This window comes from Miniopterus natalensis, chromosome 10 (assembly GCF_054644295.1).
Source record: "Miniopterus natalensis isolate mMinNat1 chromosome 10, mMinNat1.hap1, whole genome shotgun sequence".
Taxonomy (NCBI): Eukaryota; Metazoa; Chordata; class Mammalia; order Chiroptera; family Miniopteridae; genus Miniopterus; species Miniopterus natalensis.
The window spans coordinates 16,627,857-16,645,975 of NC_142090.1; the positions used below are offsets into that span (position 1 = coordinate 16,627,857).

General features: G+C 46.9%; 1 protein-coding gene across 1 annotated transcript; it reads right to left on the reverse strand.

Annotated features, from left to right (window-relative positions):
- Nucleotides 1-5,999: 5,999 nt before the first annotated feature.
- SMKR1 (small lysine rich protein 1) lies at nucleotides 6,000-16,981 on the reverse strand. Its single transcript, XM_087821329.1, has 3 exons — nucleotides 16,940-16,981; nucleotides 13,321-13,410; nucleotides 6,000-6,197 (listed from the first exon to the last, which is right to left on the reverse strand). Exons 1-3 carry the CDS (start codon nucleotides 16,979-16,981, stop codon nucleotides 6,000-6,002), a joined length of 330 nt encoding a protein of 109 aa, XP_087677455.1.
- Nucleotides 16,982-18,119: the final 1,138 nt, after the last annotated feature.

Consider the following 18,119-nt stretch of genomic DNA (forward strand, 5'->3'; position numbering starts at 1 on the left):
CTTATTAAGTTGAGATATAATTCACATACCATAAAATCCACCCCATTAAAGTGTACAGTTCAGTGGTTTTAGTGTATTCACAAGGTTGTATAACCATCACCACTGTCTAATTCCAGAACATTTTACCACCTTACAAAGGAACCCCTTCCCGTGAGCTGCCACTTCCTATTTCCTCCCCCTCTAGCCCTGGCACCACTAATTTACTTTCTGTGTCTATGGATTTGCCTATTTGGGACATTTAATATGAATGAAATTACATAAGATGTGGCCTTGCAACTGTCTTGTTTCACTTAGCACAGTGTGTATCCTAGGTACACCTTGGACATGCACCTAGGAGTGGAATTGCTGGGCATACGGTAACTCTACTTAGAACATTTTGAGGCACTGCCAAACTTTTCTACAGTGGCTGCATTTTCCATTCCCACCAGAGCCTGTGGGGGTTGTATTTTCTCCACATTCTTGCCATCACTTGTTCTCTTTTTGACTATACGCCATCAATTTTGCAAGGGTCACTTCCAGTCTAGAAAATGTCTTCTATCCACATGCTATTGCCAAATCTTTCTTCCTCCTCAGTGGACATGTTGCCTAGTGTTATAGTCACCTTCCCTTTCCCTCCCGCTCCTCCGCTCTGTGGGGCCCTGCTTCCATCCTCACTAAAACCCCTCACATCAAGGCTTCATCTCAAGCCCTGCCTCCGGGACAGCGCAGGGCCGAGTGTGGACTTCCCTGCATGGCTCCCTCAGAAGCACCCATTGAATCCTCAACTGCAGGAAGAATCAGACTTGGGTTGAGGGATAAATAACAACAGCAAGTTTCAAGGATTGATTATTTTACCGTCAGATGCCCTCCAGATGGTCCTACCTAGGTCCCTTGGCCCCACCCTCCTGTTAATCACCTTCATAAGTTGTATGAAGTTGAAATAGAAAGTTAACTGCCCTCGGTCATGATGCATCTGTGCATTGGCCTCCTTCCCCAGGCCAGAAGCACCTGAATGGAATGAATGCTGCCATCCTCCCAGTGCCAAGCAGAGTAAATGCTAAATAAATGTGTTAAATGAGATAAATTTGTTGACAAAAGTTTTTGTTTTTATTTATCTTTATTGTTGAAAGTATTACAGGTGTCCCATTTTTCCCCTCCAATTGATCCCCTCCACCTTGCTCCCAACCCCTCCCCAGGCCTTCACCCCGTATTGACTGTGTCCATGGGTTATGCATATATGCATATAACTTCTTTGGTTAATCTCTTCCCACCCTCCACCCCCCTTCCCTCTTTCCTCTGAAATATGATCATCTACTGCCTGTGTCAGTGTCTCTGGATCTATTTAGTTCATTAGATTGTTTTGTTCATTAGCTTCTTCTTAAAGAAGACCCTTCAACATTTCCTGTAGTGCTGGTTTGATGGTGACGAACTCCTTTAGCTTTTTCTTATCTGTGAAGCTCTTGATCTGACCTTCAGTTCTAAATGATAGCTTTGCTGGGCAGAGCAATCTTGGTTGTAGTTCCACGTTTTTCATCACTTTGAATATTTCTTGCCACCCCCTTCTGGCCTGCAAAGCTTCTGTTGAGAAATCAGCTGACAGTCACATGGGTGCTCCCTTGTAGGTAACTAACTGCTTTTCTCTTGCTGCTTTTAAGATTCTCTCTTTGTCTTTAACCTTTGGTATTTTAATTATGATGTGTCTTGCTGTGGGCCTCTTTGGGTTCCTCTTCTTTGGGACCCTTTGTGCTTCCTGGACTTGTAAGTCTATTTCTTTCCCCAGGTAGGTGAAGTTTTCTGTAATTATTTTTTCAAATAGGTTTTCAATTTCTTGCTCTCTTTCTTCCCCCTCTGGCACCCCAGTAATACAAATGTTGGGCCTCTTGAAATTGTCCCAGAGGCTCTTTATACTATCTTCATATTTCTGGATTCTTTTTTCTTTTTGCTCTTCTGGTTGGGTGTTTTTGTTTCCTCACGTTCCAAATTGCTGATTTGATTCTCAGCATCCTCTACTCTACTGCTGATTCCCTGTAAATTATTCTTCATTTCAGTTCGTGTAGCCTTCATTTCAAATTGGTACTAATATGGTTGAGCATCCTTACAAACAAAATTCTGAACTGTGTCTGTTAGCTTGCTTGGATGTATTTCATTTAGTTCCTCTTCTAGAGATTTCTTCTGTTCTTTCCTTTGGGACATGTTTCTTTGCCTCCACATTTTGGCTGCTTTCTGGTGTTTGTTTCTATGTATTAGGTAGAGCTGCTATGTCTCCTGGAATTTGTGGAGTGGCTTTGTGTAGTAGGTGTCCTGCAGGGTCCAGTGGCTCAGCCTCCCCAGTCACCTGAGCTGGGCCTTCAGGGGCTCCCCTGTGTGGGCTGTGTGCACTGCCCTGTTGTAGTTGAGCCTTGGTTGATGTTGGCGTCACTGGGAGGAATTGACCCCCAGGCCAATCGGCTGTGAGGACCTGCTGCAGCTACAGCCAAGAGCTGCTGTGCTGGAGACACCCCAGTGGAGCAGGATTTGCTTCAGTGGAGCTTTGGTGTTCACCAAGTGCGCCCCTTGAGTGTCACTTGTGGATGTGGTAGGGTTGTAATCCAGCGTGGTCGAGTCTGACCACCAGGTGCACTGTCTCTGGGGCCTCCTGGGAGGTGCAAAGTCAGCCTCTGCCAGTTCCTTGCCCAGGGCCACCCAGCATGAGCTACACAGCAAACCGTAGTTGGCTGCTCCTTGTGCTGGGCTTGGAGGTGCCCAGGAGAGGCCAAGCTATAAACCAATGCAGGCTGCCGCTAGTGCCAGCCTGGGGCCGCTTATCAAGCCGTATGGGGCAGCTGCTGCTTGTTTGAGAGATTTTAGGAAAGTCCTAAACATGAGGCTTGAGAGGCCACTTGCATAGAAAAGCCCCTGGAATTGGCCTGGATGAGCTGCAGGTGGGGAGGGCGGGGCCTCCGGGAATCACGGGGCGGGGCCAAAGGCGGGAGTCAGGTGCTGGCGATTCAAACATGGCGCCTGCCCCCCGGCTGTGCGGGGAGGACTCGCCACAGGAGCCATGGCCTCCGCCAGCCCTTCTGCCCGGGAGGAAGCCGCCCTCCAGCTCTCCTGGATCTCAGGCAGGTTAGTTCCTCCCCGAGTGTCCCGGGTCCTTTCCGGCTGCTGCCCGGCGCTGGGCTCAGAGGGAGCGTCGGGTGAGTCCGTGCCGGGCCCTTTAAGGGAGCTGCTGGGGCTCCCACAGCCTCTGCGACCCTTAGGGACAGTCCCCGCTGGTTTCACAGCCCGAAGCTGTGGGGACGTCTCTTCCGGGCCCTGGCGCCCTCGGCTGGGTCCTGCTGTGGGGTTGCGACCCCTCCCTCCTCCGGGAAACCCCCATCGCCGAGATTCCCTCCCGGGTTTCAACCACGGCACCGGGTGTGGGTTCGAGGCCGAGTCTCCGGGATTCAGCCCCAATCCCCCTGCGTCTCCGCCCCTCCTCCCGGTCTTCATGCCTTTTCAGTTCCCTGGTTGTGGGGCTTCTGTTCAGCCAGATTTCAGGAGGTTCTGAGTTATGGTTGTTCTGTATTTTAGTTGTAATTTTGATGTGGTTGCGGGAGGCGGCGGGGGGTCGCAGTTACCTATGCTGCCATCTTGTTTCCTCTTCCAAAAGTTTTGTGTTTTTTTTTTAATATATCTTTATTGACTTCAGAGAGAGGAAAGGAGAGGGAGAGAGAGATAGAAACATCAATGATGAGAGAGGCATTGATCGGCTGCCTCCTGCACGCCCCCGACTGGGGATCGAGCCCACAACCCGGGCATGTGTCCTGACTGGAACCGAACCCCGATCGCCTGGATCCTAGGTCGGTGCTCAACCGCTCAGCCACGCCCAGCTGGGCCCAAAAGTTTTAAATGTAAAGTTTCACCAAAAATTTAATCTCTCTCAAAATTTATAGCTATTTGCATCTACATGCCTAGTGGCTTCTCTCAGAACCCCAGGGTTCCAATGAGCACAATACTAAAAAACCTTCAGCTACTTGGTCAAAAACTGGGTGTAAAGCCGGAGTACACAGTGCCCCACCCAATCAGATTAGGACTTCCTCTCTTCCAAGGCTTACGATCCTTTCTGCTCATCATTTAAACATCTCAAAAGAAGAAAGCATGTCCACTTGCAGATGATCTCCTTAGCTTGCACATGTCTGCTGACTGGCACGTCTCCATTGTCCCCTAAACGATCTTATCCGTGGCCGGAGAGATCAGAAGGGAGCTCTGCAAGGGCCCCCTCCCCAGCATTCCAAATAAACGTAACTGCACAGACATGAGCTCCTAAACCCAAGCAAGGCAGAGCGCATTAGACGTCCTACGAGTTCGAAGACTCAGGAAGCCTGTTAGCATCTGGCCGGGCAGCATGAAGGAACTAGAGCAGTGCTCCTCCAAGTGTGTGTCCAGCAGAGCAGCTTAACCTAGGAGCTTAGTGAAAATGCAAATTCTCAACCTTCCTGCTGGGTGGGGCCCAGCCATGTGCTCTTTCACAAGTTCCCAGGCGATTGTGATGCACATTCAGCTTTGAGAAGGACTGAACTAGTTAGTGTGCTCACAAACAGAAACCACTAGATACGGTCCGGCAGTCGCCAGCAGTGTGGAAGGTGCTCCGTTTCCAAAGCCTGTGGACAGAGCGCGGAAAGGACCCCCCTTCAGGTTAAGAGGACCAACCTTCACCGGAGTGAAGGCTCCTCTGGCAGCTAGCCAAGGGCTCACCCTGAATCTGCACAGATGGTACAGCTGCACAAATGTCATCCCCAACAAACTCGTGTAGGTCATGAGCACCCCACTTTTCTAGTACAAAGAGTCATGTGATTTCCTTTCTTCTTTGCTACTTATGAAATCCTGAGTCCAAGGAGGTTGTCGTCTCCTTTAGCCAGCTACATGAATCTTTGATGTCACCTAACAACCAGTGACATCATTTTAAGTAATTCAGACAAACTACATCATTCCTGGACAGGCGCTGCCTCGAGGAACCAGAGCTGGGAATGGAGACAACAGTGTGGGTGTCAGCATGGGGGAAGTGGTGAGACACGCCAGGAGGACAGAGCAGGAGGCAGGGGTGGAATGCTGGGTGATTCAGAGATGGCGCTTACGTTGAAAAATGCCTTTCCCTCCTAGTTTCACATTTGGGGCTTTTAGGTCTTTGGGGCCTGGGAGAAAGAACTGCAGCTTTATCTCTGAAGTGTCTCTGCCCAGGCTAGGGAGACTGTCATATCAGCAGAATGCCCATGGCACATTTCTGGCACCAGTTCCATAACTCGGGGTCAGCTAAGTTTAAAAGAAAGCCCGCAGAAGGTGCTAAGAAGATGTTAAGTGTGTAGAAAAACAGGAGTCGAGTGAAACAGAATAGGTGGGCAAGGCTGATTTGGTCCCTTCCCCCTGTACTCCGACCACTGAACACTGTGGGCTCCCTTGAATCACTTATGCTCCCTAACAAGGTCAGAACCACAGTGACCATCTCAGTCTCCACCCGCATCTGTGGCCAATCAGAATCAGGCAAGAGTCAGACTGCAGAGAAGAAAATTATAAAAACAAAACATTTATTATTTCTCGTGAAAAAGACAGGGAAAGGAAACAGTGTCCAAGAGAAGGATGTTCATAAGCAAATCCTATGCTTTTGCCATGTCTTCTCTAAATAACAGACCCACTTTGGCACACACACACACACACACACACACACACACACACACCCCAGAAACAAAAAACCCACAAAGCTCATGCAAGTGAGAACTGCCTTTTGAGAGCAAGGTTTAAGGTTTAATTCTGACCCAGGCTTTAAAGTCCTACCCATCGCATCCCACTGTGTAGGAATTAACTTCTGAAAAACCAACTGGCTAACCATATACCTGGATTGAACTGAGCAAGTGAGATGCATTTATCATCAACTGCTACAGAAAAGCTCGCATCTCAAGTTGCCTTCAGTAAAGTCAGTTTTGCTCACAACGGTTGTATTACCCTGATGTCTCTTCCCCAAGCTCTGTTCTCTGTAAGAGAGATGTGCTGTGAAACGCTGTCCCTTAAATCTTGCTTTTCCCTTTCTTGGACTTGGAAGCCCCTGGCCAGCGGAAGCCCCGCAAGAGCAGGCAGTCGGCCGCGTTGTGCGCGATGTAGTAGAGGTTCAGCATCGCCGCGGGGCTCAGGATGTCCACCTCTGGCTTCTTCTGCTTCTTCCCGCCAGGCTTGCTCCGACTTTTGCCTTTTTTCCCTTTACCTGGCTTTCAAAGACAAGCATATATACGGGACAAAATTAGTTTTTATAACCTTGACATAATTTTCAGCATATCCTATTGAACTTAAGAAAAAATAAATTCCTGCCCGGCTGGTGTGGCTCAGCGGTTGAGCTTTGACCTAGGATCCAGGTGATCGGGGTTCGATTCCCGGTCAGGGCACATGCCCGGGTTGCAGGCTCGATCCTCAGTTGGGGGCATGCAGGAGGCAGCTGATCAATGACTTTCATCATTGATGTTTCTCTCTCTCTCTCTCTCTCTCTCTCTCTCTGAAACCAAAAAAGACATATTTGAAAAGAGAAAAAATAAATTCCTAAAAGGAAAAAACTTTTTTATGGAGAACACATATGCCATGTAGTTAAAAAAATGTGTATTAAGCACCTCTAGATTACAAGAGACCCAACCTAGTACATGTGTGGGCCCTGTCATTCTTTCCCCCTCTCCAATTTTATTTATTGGTTTTAGAGAGGAAGGAAGGCAGACAGACAGACAGACATCCACTATTTATTGTCCCACTTCTTCATGCATTCATTGGTTGCTTCTTGTATGTGCCCTGATGGGAGATGGAACCTGCCACCTTGGCTTATCAGGACGACGCTCTAACCAACTGAGCTACCCAGCCAAGGTTCTTGTTTGCATTCTGCTCAGAACAAACAACCTATAAAAGGACATTTTTTAGGCAATTGGGGAAATTTGGTAATCTAGGAATTATTAATTCTATTAGGTATGATAATGACATTGGGTCATGCAAAAAATGTTTACACATTTCAGAGAATCCTAAAATCAGGAGGAATGAAATAAAAGAAGGCCTGAGATTTGCTTTAAAGTACTGCAGCTTCTATTCCCTCCCCGAAAAGGACAGATGAAACAAATGTGGCAAAATCCTGATAATTTCTAAAGCTGAGAAATGAATGTATGGGGATTCATTTTACTATTCTATTTTTGTGTACATATGAAAACTTCCATATTAAAAATTAAATTAAAAACATTTGATAATCAGGTTGCAAGGATATATTTTGGCACTTGTTATGCAATAGCCTCCAGCTCATTAAGCGGTCACGAGAATGAGACATGAATACAAGGCACTTAGCACAGTGTCTGATATGAAACAAGCACTCAATGAATGACTGGTGCTGTCACTTTATCACAGCTAATCCTCAGAGCTGCATATTAAGGGAGGGAGATATTATTCAGCTCAGCAAGCAAGGCAAACCGATGTCCACCAGGCTCAGCACCTGTGGTTTTGCCACAACTACACTGCAGGCCAATGCCCGCTGGGAAAAGGAAGGTTACTATCCAAACCTGGGAATAAACAGCCTCCGAAGTCCTGCTACCGCTGCACAGAGCTGAGCTGACTTCTCTGTCCTATGACCCACCGTACAGAAAATAACAGGTAGAAAGTGTCTGTTCTGGGCAAGGGAAAGCGGAGAAATGGGTAAGTTATCAAGGACACCTCAAGGCTGAACAGTTGTATAGAATAGATGTTCTGTTCATAGCATCCCATCTTAAAATGTCCCAAGCTAAACAAAGAGACACATAGTTGCCGGGTTAAAAACACTAAAACACATTTTTGGTGAGTGAAATGGGGTACATTCCTAGACACAAAACCCAGGAATGAAGACGAGAAGCATCTTGTAACACAGAGGCGCAGCTTCTGTGAGGAAACCCAAATGAAAAGAAATAATATGAAAACCCAGGAGATAACTGCGTCTCCTGATAAAACATACCCTTGGGAACATACAGCCATAAGCTCTTAAAGATCTGGAGCCCTGGCTTTTTAAAATGACTTCATACTTTTTTTGCGTGTCAACCATACTTGTCATACCTGGAATCACTGCAAAAAAATGTGTTTTGATCTCTAAAAAGGTTTGAGAACTAAAATTCATGCAGAAGTTTGACATTTTTATTCAAAGTTTTCATCTTTTTGTAGAAATTGGCAAACTGATTCTAAAATTCATATGGAACTTCAAAGGATATAAGATAGAGGGTTGACATTTTTATTCAAAGTTCTCATCTTTTTGTAGAAGATTCTAAAATTCATATGGAAATTCAAAGGACTTTGAAAAAGACGAACAAAGGTGAAGAAATACTACTACTTTATTGCAAGAATTATCATAAAGCTAAGGTATCCAGACAGTATGGTTCTGGTGCGAAGATAGACAAATAGATCAATGGGACAGAATGGAGTCCAAAAGTAGAACCACACATATAGCAACAAATGATTTTCAACAAAAGTGCCAAAGCAACTCAGTGGAGCAAGGGGAACTTTTTAATATATGTAGATGGAACAATAACTATCCACTTGGAAAAAATGAACCTCAATCCATACTTGCACCATATACAAACATTAACGCAAAATGGCTCATGGAGCTAAATATGAAACCAGAAACTAAAAATCCTCTAGAAGATAATATAGGAGAAAACCTTTGTGACCTTAGGTTAGGCAAAGATTTCTTGGAAGTGACATGAAAGAACAAGCTGATAAATTCATCATCAGATTTAAAAACTTGTGCTTTTCAAAAGATACTGTTAAGAAAATGAGAAGCCAAGCCACAGATTGGGAGAAAATATTTGCAAATCATATATCTGATAAAGGCCTTACATCCAGAATAGATAACTGTTGGAACATAATAAGAAAACCATTCAATATAAAAAAAATGGTCAAAAGCTTTGGACACTTCTCCAAAGAAGATATTCAAACGGCCAATAAGCACATGAAAAGCTACACACATCAAGTGATTAGGGAAATGAAACTAAAACCACAATGGAATATCAGTACCCATTTATTAGATTGGCTCAGGTCACAACGACTGACCGTACCAGGTGTTAGGGAGGAAGTGGAGGAAATGGAACTTTTTATTTTTTTAATCTTCACTCGAGAATATTTTTTTCCATTGCTTTTCAGAGAGAGCAGATGGGAGACAGAGAGAGAAAGAGAAACAATGATGTGAGAGACACATTGATTGGTTGCCTCCCGCATGTGCCTGACCAGGGGCCAAGGATCGAGCTCACAACTGAGGCACGTGCCCTTGGCTGGAACTGAATCTGGGGCCCTTCAGTCCTCGGGCCGACGCTCTAACCACTGAGCCAAACTGGCCAGGGTGTGGAAATGGAGCTTTTATACACTGCTGGTGGAAATCTAAAATGACAGAGCCACTTTGGAAAACAACTTGGCAGTTTCTTTAAAACGTTAAACACAGCCTGGTCGGGCGTGGTTCAGTGGTTGAGCATCAACCTTGGATCCAGGAGATTGAGGTTCAATTCCCGGTCAGGGCACATGTCCCAGTTGTGGGCTTGATCCCCAGTCAGGGGCGTGCAGGAGGCAGCCGATCAATGATGACTCTCTCATCATTGATGTTTCTATCTCTCTCTCCCTCTCCCTTCCTCTCTCTGAAATCAATATATATATATATATATATATATATATATATATATATATATATATATTTTTTTTTTTTTTTTTTAAAAAGGTTAGACACATACCTACCATATGATCTAGCCATTCCACTCCTAGGTACTTCCCAAGCAAAATGAAAGCATATGTCCATTCAAAGACATGTACATGAATGTTCACAGTAGTTTTATTTGCAATAGCTAAAACTGGAAACCCTGAAACCCATCAGTGAGAATACTACTTAGCATAGGACTAACTATTGATACATGCTACATCATGGATGAATTTCAAAATAATTATGTAAGTGAAAGAAGCCAGGCCCCCCAAAATACTCTGCTTAATGCCATATATATATGGCATAGGGATATATATATATCCCTAGAAATTATAAACTAATCTATAGAGACAGAGATCAGTGGTTGCTTGGGTTGGGGCTGCGTATGGAGGAGCAAGAGAAAATGACTGATTACAAAGGACCATGAGTAAACTTTTGGGGTGATCAACATGTTATCCTGATTGTGGTGATGCCTTAACGGGAGCACACTTATGCCAAACTTATCAAATTATACATTAAATATGTGCAATTTATTGAACATCAGTTATATCTCAATAAATCTGTTAAGAAATTATTATAAGTGAGTGAAAATTTTCAGTTTCTGAGCTGGCTGGGTTGGTTCAATACAACCCCATGGCTCTTGGCTATTCCTGGTCTCAGAACTCATAGCCTCCGACTCGAAACTCTCCAAACTCCTTAATGAAGACCACATGGCTCTAGCCACCCTGGCCTTCCTTCTAGTTCCCAAACTCACTGAGCTCCTCCCTGCTCCCACCTCTTCATGCAGACCTTCACAGGGGGTATAATTTGTTTCTTCTCTTTCTGCTGGCCACTGCTCAAATTGCACCTCTTCAGAAAAACCTCCCAGAGGTTTTATATTCTAGCTATAACTAGGGCGACCATATAATCTATTGCCCAAACCAAAACACTTCGATAAACATAAATTGGGGTTGTCCCAGACAAAAGGGGGAGGAGGTACAGATGGTCTCCAAACAACCCTCCCAGTAGTCTCTTGTTTTTAATCTTCACCCAAGGATATTTTTCCCCATTGCTTTTCAGAGAATGGAAGAGAGAGAAAGAAACATCGATGTGAGACATGTCAATTGGTTGCCTCCTACTCGCATTAGGGCCAGGGCCGGGGATCGAGCCTGGGACCCAGGTATGTGCCGTTGACCAGAATCAAATCTGCGACCATTCAGTCTGTAGGCCGACACTCTAACTACTGGCCAAATCAGCTAGGGCCAGCAGTTTCACTTTCTATCTTCTTACCCTAAGCATACTTCACTAATAGAACTTTTTTGTTTGTGTATTAATTGTATGTTTCCCCAACCAGCAGTTTGTTTATAAGTTCACCACTGAATTCCCCAGGCCTAGACCAATGTCTGGCACATTGTGGAGATGAATGAATATTTGCTGAGTGAATAAATTGTAACTCAGATGCAATGCAGACTCAAGATTTAGAAAACAAATAAAGATTTCTGCTTTTCTGAATTTTTAAGATGCCTTTCATTCACTCAACAAATATTTAACAAAATACCTATTGTGTACCAGGCCCTGCAATTCTGGGCTCCTGTCTTCATGAGCCCTACAGTCAGTGGGGGGAAATCACACACACATTTACTCACCAACTATGCTCTAAAAGAAGAACCCAGGGGTACATGGCATTATGATAACATACGATGGACAGGGAGTGACCTGGTCTGGGATATGAAGGAAGAAGGGCCGCGGAAGAGTGGCTTGTGTCCCTGGAGGAGTTAACAGACTGTGACTGGCCCATAGGTAACCATGGGGGTGGGAGGGGCAGTGAGAGAAGTTGAGGCTGGAACCGTAGGCAGGGTGCAGCTCTGGCCTGCAGGCCTTGGAAGCTAAGATGTTTGACCTTTCTCCAAGGAGCAGTGGGAAGCCATTAGCTTAAATGGCTTTATTAAAGCATTCTGCTTCAGTTCCCTGGGCTGAAATAAAATGGCAACATCAACCTTGTGAAGTAACCTGGGAATGACTCAATTTAAATCAAGAGGTATTTATTTAGTACTTCTACACGCAATGAACTGGAAGGAACAGATTTACCAAACACATTTCTACACTACTAGTCTAATGAGGTTGAGGAGTAAGGCTTTCCAAGGCCAGACAGACAAAGCACCATACGTGGGGTGCACAGGTCTATGGGTGATTAGGGAGCAAGTGGAAAGCAAGAGGTACTTCTGAGCTGGGTCCATCTTGAAGATAAGCAGATCAGTAGTTAGAGATGGGGCAGGTGTAGGACTGTTTCAGAATAATGTAGGTCTAGTGTAGGATTTTTTTTTTTTTTTTTTAAGCAGAGATGATAATATGGTAGATAAATCTCAAGAGGCTGAGGCCCTTTACCAAGGGCTGTGAGTGCCAAGCTCAAGCAGAGCAGTACCTAGCTGAGCAGACACAGTGGAAGTCCCTGAGGACCTGGTGTGGGGGTTACAAGATCACATCCATTCTGGGATGATCAAACTGGCAGGGAAGGACACAAAGGAGATGGGGAACCCCTGGATAGCACCTGCACATGGGCTACTGCCAGAATCCAGGCAGCTGGCAAAGAGGGCCTGATGACCAGTGGCAGTGAGGGTGGAAAGCAGGTCCCAAGAGACTGGATGAAGGCCGAGGAATATGAATGCTTGTCAGTTTGAGGCCAGGAGGATGAATGTGCTATTGGAATGTGCCAATGAAGCCAGAAAAGGAGGCGGTTAAAAGAGCTGGGTTTTAAACACAATTTGAAAAGGATCTCTGGTGGAGAGATCCCGCTGGAAGTTGGAAATGGAGGTTTGAAGTTTCAGAGGCTTAACATGGAGCTCTGTGAGCCAAGACTTGGAGGTGAGATGGAAGGACACTGCAAGCTTCCCTGGGCACAAAATGCAAGAATTCCTTGCATAAAAGGTCTCCAAAGCCTTTCCTTAAACTGGAATTCCTTAAAATTAGCCAACGGTCGGGGTCGCACCCAGGTTCATTTTTTTACTTCTTTACTTTAGGTTTTTATTGATTTCAGAGAGAGGAAGGGAGAGGGAGAGAGAGAAACGTCAATGATGAGAGTCATTGACCGGCTGCCTCCTGCACGCCCCCTACTGGGGTTCAAGCCCACAACCCGGGCATGTGCCCTGCCAGGGAAACTAATGGCAATCTCCTGGATCATAGGTAGATGCTCAACCACTGAGCTACCCCGGCCTGGCGGGGCTCATTTTTTACTTCTTAATCCACAGATAAGAGCCTCACACAGGACGAGGGCGGCTGCGGGAGCAGCGGCTAAGTGCCTGGCCAGTCCCTGCGGGCAATTCCTGGCGCCAGGGGTTCCATTCCACGTGGCCAGCCTCTATTTCACACATAATCCATCTTCTGGGCGTGAAAATAAGTGGCTCCACAGAACCGAAGAACTGAAACCAACCCACTCACAGAAAGAGGGCTCAGCCTGATTCTGCTGTTCGCTCCAGCGCGCAGACCACCGGGGACCCCTCTCCTCCTCTCCACCCGTGTTCCGATCACTAGGTTGGGCACCACCCACAGCGCGAGGAGAGGAAGGCGCCAATTCCGTGGCGCGGGTAACGACTCTCGGTAAAGGCTGACTCCACAGGGCAGACCCGTATGAAACTAATTTGGCAAGAGCCTCGGAATCTCTTATACTTAAAAAAGACGTGTATTACCATGGTAACACCTTTCTCAGTTGAGAAGGTGAGTGTGGCATGTATTCCCAATCCTGAAATGAAGACAGGGCCCCCAGTTCTCCGTATCAGCTGGAGGCGGAGCCCCCGCGCTCATTCCCGCGCACCGGGCTCCCGCCTCCGCACTCCCCCGAGAACCGCCGCAGGTCCGGCCCGGGACCTCGCCACGCTCCTCAGCCAGCCCGCCACCGAGGGGCCGCCGGCCGGGCTCGAGCCGCCGCCTCACCGGGGCACGGAGGCCGCGGGCTGCACGGCTCCCTGGGCGCGCGACGCGGGGACTCGGCAGGCGCGGGGACCGCGCACAAACGCGGGGCGGAGCGCCGGGGGGCGGGGCCGCGCAGTGTTTACCGGTTGCCAGGACCCCGGGCCCCGCGCTCTAGTCCCTCCCAGCGTGGCTGGCCCGGCTCGCGCCCTGGAACCCAGGCCCGCCTTCCTTCCAGCTACCGCTGTGCGCTGCTCGCCCGGCCGCCCTGGCCGGGCCATTTTCCCTCCTGTGGTGGCGACGGGGCCGCGAGGGCCTGGCACTCCTGCTCCGTGTGGGGCAACCGGGCCGGCGCAGGTGAGCTCGGGCCGGATGGGGCGCGGTACCCGCCGAGCAGTCCTGGGGTGTGTATGGTACTGGTGTCGGGCTGGGTCGACTCGGGGGTGACTCTGAGCCTAGCCACTCACTGGCTGACCGTGGAAAAGTCACGAAGACCCCACGACCTCCTGGAAAGTGAGATAAAGCTTTTCTCAAGTGAGAATAACGGGGGAAATGTTTGTAAAAGCGCCCGATACGGGCTCCCAAAGAGTAAGGGCCTGAAGTTCGTGTGGTCGGTGTGGTATTAGGCGAGAAGGGGCCGAGGACGCGGGGACCGTCCCGCTGCCAGCCTCGCGCGTTCATCCCCACGTCGTCCTCCCTGCGGGGGCGGGGGGGGGGTTAGTTTGGGAGCAGGATCCTCATTCCTTTTTAAAATGACTGACTCCGTTTTTGTTTGTTTTGTTTGCTAACCCTCACCCGAGGATATTTTTTTCATTGATTTTTTTTAGAGAGTAGAAGGGAGGGAGGGAAGGAGGAAGAGAGAAACATCAACGTGAGAGACACATCCGTTGGTCGCCTCACCCCCCAATCGTGGCTGGGAATGGAACCTGCACCCAGGTGTGTGCCCTTGACAGGGAATCAAACCCACGACCCTTGGGTTCGAGTATCAAATGCTCCAACCATTAAGCAACACCAGCCAGAGTGACTTATTTCTTTTTTGTTGTTGTTTATCAATTTTAGAGAGGGAGAGAAAGAGAGAAACATCTATTTGCTGTTCCACTTATTTTTGCATTCATTGGTTGATTCTTGTATGTGCCCTGACCCAGGATCACACCCATATGTAACCTTGCCTTATGAGGATAGTGCCCTAACCAACTGAACTGCCTGGCCAGGGCCTGACTTACTCCTTTCTTTTCAACAGATATTGATCATCCTCCACTTGCCAGGCACTGGGTTCTAAACCCTGGGAATTCTTCCCTGCATGAGGCAAAGTTCTTGTTCTTAAGGGTGTTTTGGGGGGGGGGGGGGTTGAAATGGAGGCATGGCAGACGTTAAAAATAATGGATGTGACAGAGTGTATTATATTGGGTGTATTAAATTGATGTGGCAGCTGGATGCTCTTTTAGAATGGTGACGGGAAGGTCTGAGGAGGTGATGTTTAAGATGAGATTTGGATGATCAGGAGCAGTCAGTTATGCCAAGATCAGGGACAGGACATTGCAGACTAAGGGCAGGTAAAGAAAACTGGACCAGGAAGCAGGGGTGGGGTCCTGAAAGGCTCTGCAACCAAAGATAAAGTGTTCTGTTTGCCGCCTTTTGTTGATGACCTGGCTTCCAGAGGGATAGTACATGTGCTAGTATTTATGTACCATGTTCTCATTTTCCCTACTCATTCATCAACAAAGGAAAGCCCAGTTCCAACTACTTTTGTCTAGTAGTTTTTTCATGAGTCCATATTCCCTTCATATGGCAAATTCTCCTTCCCTCTGCCTTTGCTTTTTCCTCTGTGGGTCCCTCTTATAATCCCTGGATGGGGGCACCCCCCCACATTTCTTTGGATCATCACAACTCTCTCAGGTTAACCCCCTTTTGGGGTTTCAGCCCAGCTTTCCTTCAGTTCCAGATAGGAGGCCCAGAGCCCTGCTCCATGTTTTAAAATTCAGTTTTCTCAAAGTACACCAGTGTGTCTGGGGGGGGGGGGGGGGGAGGGCGATGGGGAGGATTGACCCTGTAAAGGGTTAAGAGGAAAATTTGAGAGTGATGGAAATGTCTGTATCTTGATTGTGGTGGTAGTTATACCAGTGCAGGTCTGGCTACATAGTTTGCCTGGTTCAGTACAAAATGAAAATGTGGGGAAGCAGGAAAATAATCCACTGAAGGTACTAAATTATAAAACTTTTCCTTTTTTCTGTGATCTCTATTAATCTATCATGCTGTTTATTTTTTCTTGCTATTTAATGTTATGTTTCCCCAGGGAACAGGGACATTCCCCTTTTTGGGCATCTTCCTTTTCCATGGGCTGCCACCCCACTTGGGTAACCTCCAAGGAGGTGTAACCTCTGTGTTGGGTTGTGCTTGGTACCTGGGTCCTGATGGGTGAGATGCTCACATGTCATTTTCTGAATGTGCTGGGGTGCCGCCATGCTCTGCCCTGAGACCTGGGCACCAGCCTGACCCTGAGGTGGGGTAGGAGTGGAATGGGGGAGGCAGGGTTAGGGGGAGTGGAGGATGACAGATGAGACTCAGCATGGGTTCATACTCCAAGCCCTGCCACCCAACACAGTCCACTGTCCCATTGGACTTCATTTATGAAACACAAATTCAAAGATAAATTAAGAATTTCAAGACTGTGAACTCAAGAGCATTAAAACCCAAGCACAGGGGCCTTCTGAGAATAGGGACCCTATGTGTTCCCTGGTCACATGCCCATGAAGCTGAACCTGCACAGGTGTATATATTTGTCAAAGTTCATCATACACTTCAAATGAGTGCAATTTGTTATATATTAATTATACCTCAATGAAGGTGATTTAAAAATTTTAGCTCTTAGGAACCTAAACCTTACCATATTTAAAATCAAACACTTCTCATATCCAAGTATCATTTTGCATAATGGCGTCAGCAGCCATCTAGGGCCCAACTGTAAACTGATCATCTTTGATACCTCCCTCCCTCCTACCCAGAGCTCATGCTCACCCACATCTACTTGAGCCACCTCCTGACTTTATGTGCTGTGGGTGATGCCAACCTCTGCCTAATCACTCAAACCTGCCAGTGCGCCCTTCTTCACTCTGTTAAGCCGTATCTCTCTGAAGACTTCCTTTTTCTCCTCTGTATCTCCCCTGTTCCTCAGACCACCACCCATGTTCAGGTCAGTACTGGTCCTGCTGTCTCTCAGGCTTCTACACTCCATCCTGGTATTTTTTCTAAAAGTATAGATATAATCATGTCTCACCCATTTCAAAAACTTTTAATAACTACTTTCTAGGAAGTTAACTCCTTGGTATGGTATTGATGGCCTTTCAAAATCTTGCCTCAATCTGCTTTTCTAGTTTTATTTACTCTCATTGCCCTACATACCTTATTTTTGCCACATTCCTCAGTCTCTGGGATTTGTTGCATTCTCATACCTCCCAGCCTTTGCTTTACATGGTCCCCTTTACCTGGAATGCCTTTTCCCCCTCGACTACCAAAAGCCTACTCAAACGTCAAGGCCCAGTATAAACTGTACCATCTCTGGGAGCTCATTCATCACTACCAACACTTGTGCCCATTAAAGTCAGCTGAGTCCTCTGGCATAGAAATACATTTACTTGTCTCCTCTTTCCCACAGTGGGCAACATCTTTCAGGCTCATCTTTGTGTGCCAGAGCAGTAATAATAGTCATTAATGGAAGGATTTTCAGGATTCAGTGGGAAGAATTATTATCCTCATTCTGCCAAGCCCAGCAACTTCTTCATTCTCGTTGACCTCTGAACTAAGTTAATGCTGCTCCTCTCCCCTCCATCTGTTAAGTCTCCCTTCTTGCTTCGGAGACGTGCATTATGCTCCTTGCTCACTCAGCCACCTAATGCCTAACTGCTTCTCCTGCACTCTAAGTGTTGGCTGATCTCAAAGTCCAGTCCTTGGCCCTCTGCCATTCTTCCTCGGGGTCTCCTCACATGATGGCTTATCTAATGTCAATGACTGCCTCTTTGGGATGACACAGCCTCTATTGTGGAAGATGGCCTCCATCTGCACTCCAGTCCTAGGCCCCATTATTTCCCAGACTTAGGACATCTCACCCTCATGTCAGCCTCTCATGTCAGTTTCCCCTGTCAATGGCAAAACTCCTCTCCCAGTCTTCTGCCCTTTGTTACCTATGACTTATCCATCTCTACCACCAAGGCCTGTGCATCCTTTGGAAAGTCTTTCATATTGATCCCTCCCTTGACATCTTCATCATTTTAGACTAGACCTCATAATTTTGTATTGCAAATAATAGTTAACATTGAAGGAGCACTGATGTCAGGCACCTTGCTGAGCATCATACATTATCACTGCACTACAACCAGTGTGATAGTTTGTTAAGTTCTCCAATTTGCGCATGAGATCAGAGAACTTGCCCCAGTTCACACACAGTCAAAGCCATCTCTATCCATCTGTCCAGCCTGTGATGTTAAACACCAAAATTATTCAGGAAAGTGCCCTGGACTTGAGGCCAGGAGATATGGGTTCAAGTCTTGACCTTACTACTTATTAGTTAAGCAATTTTTAAAGC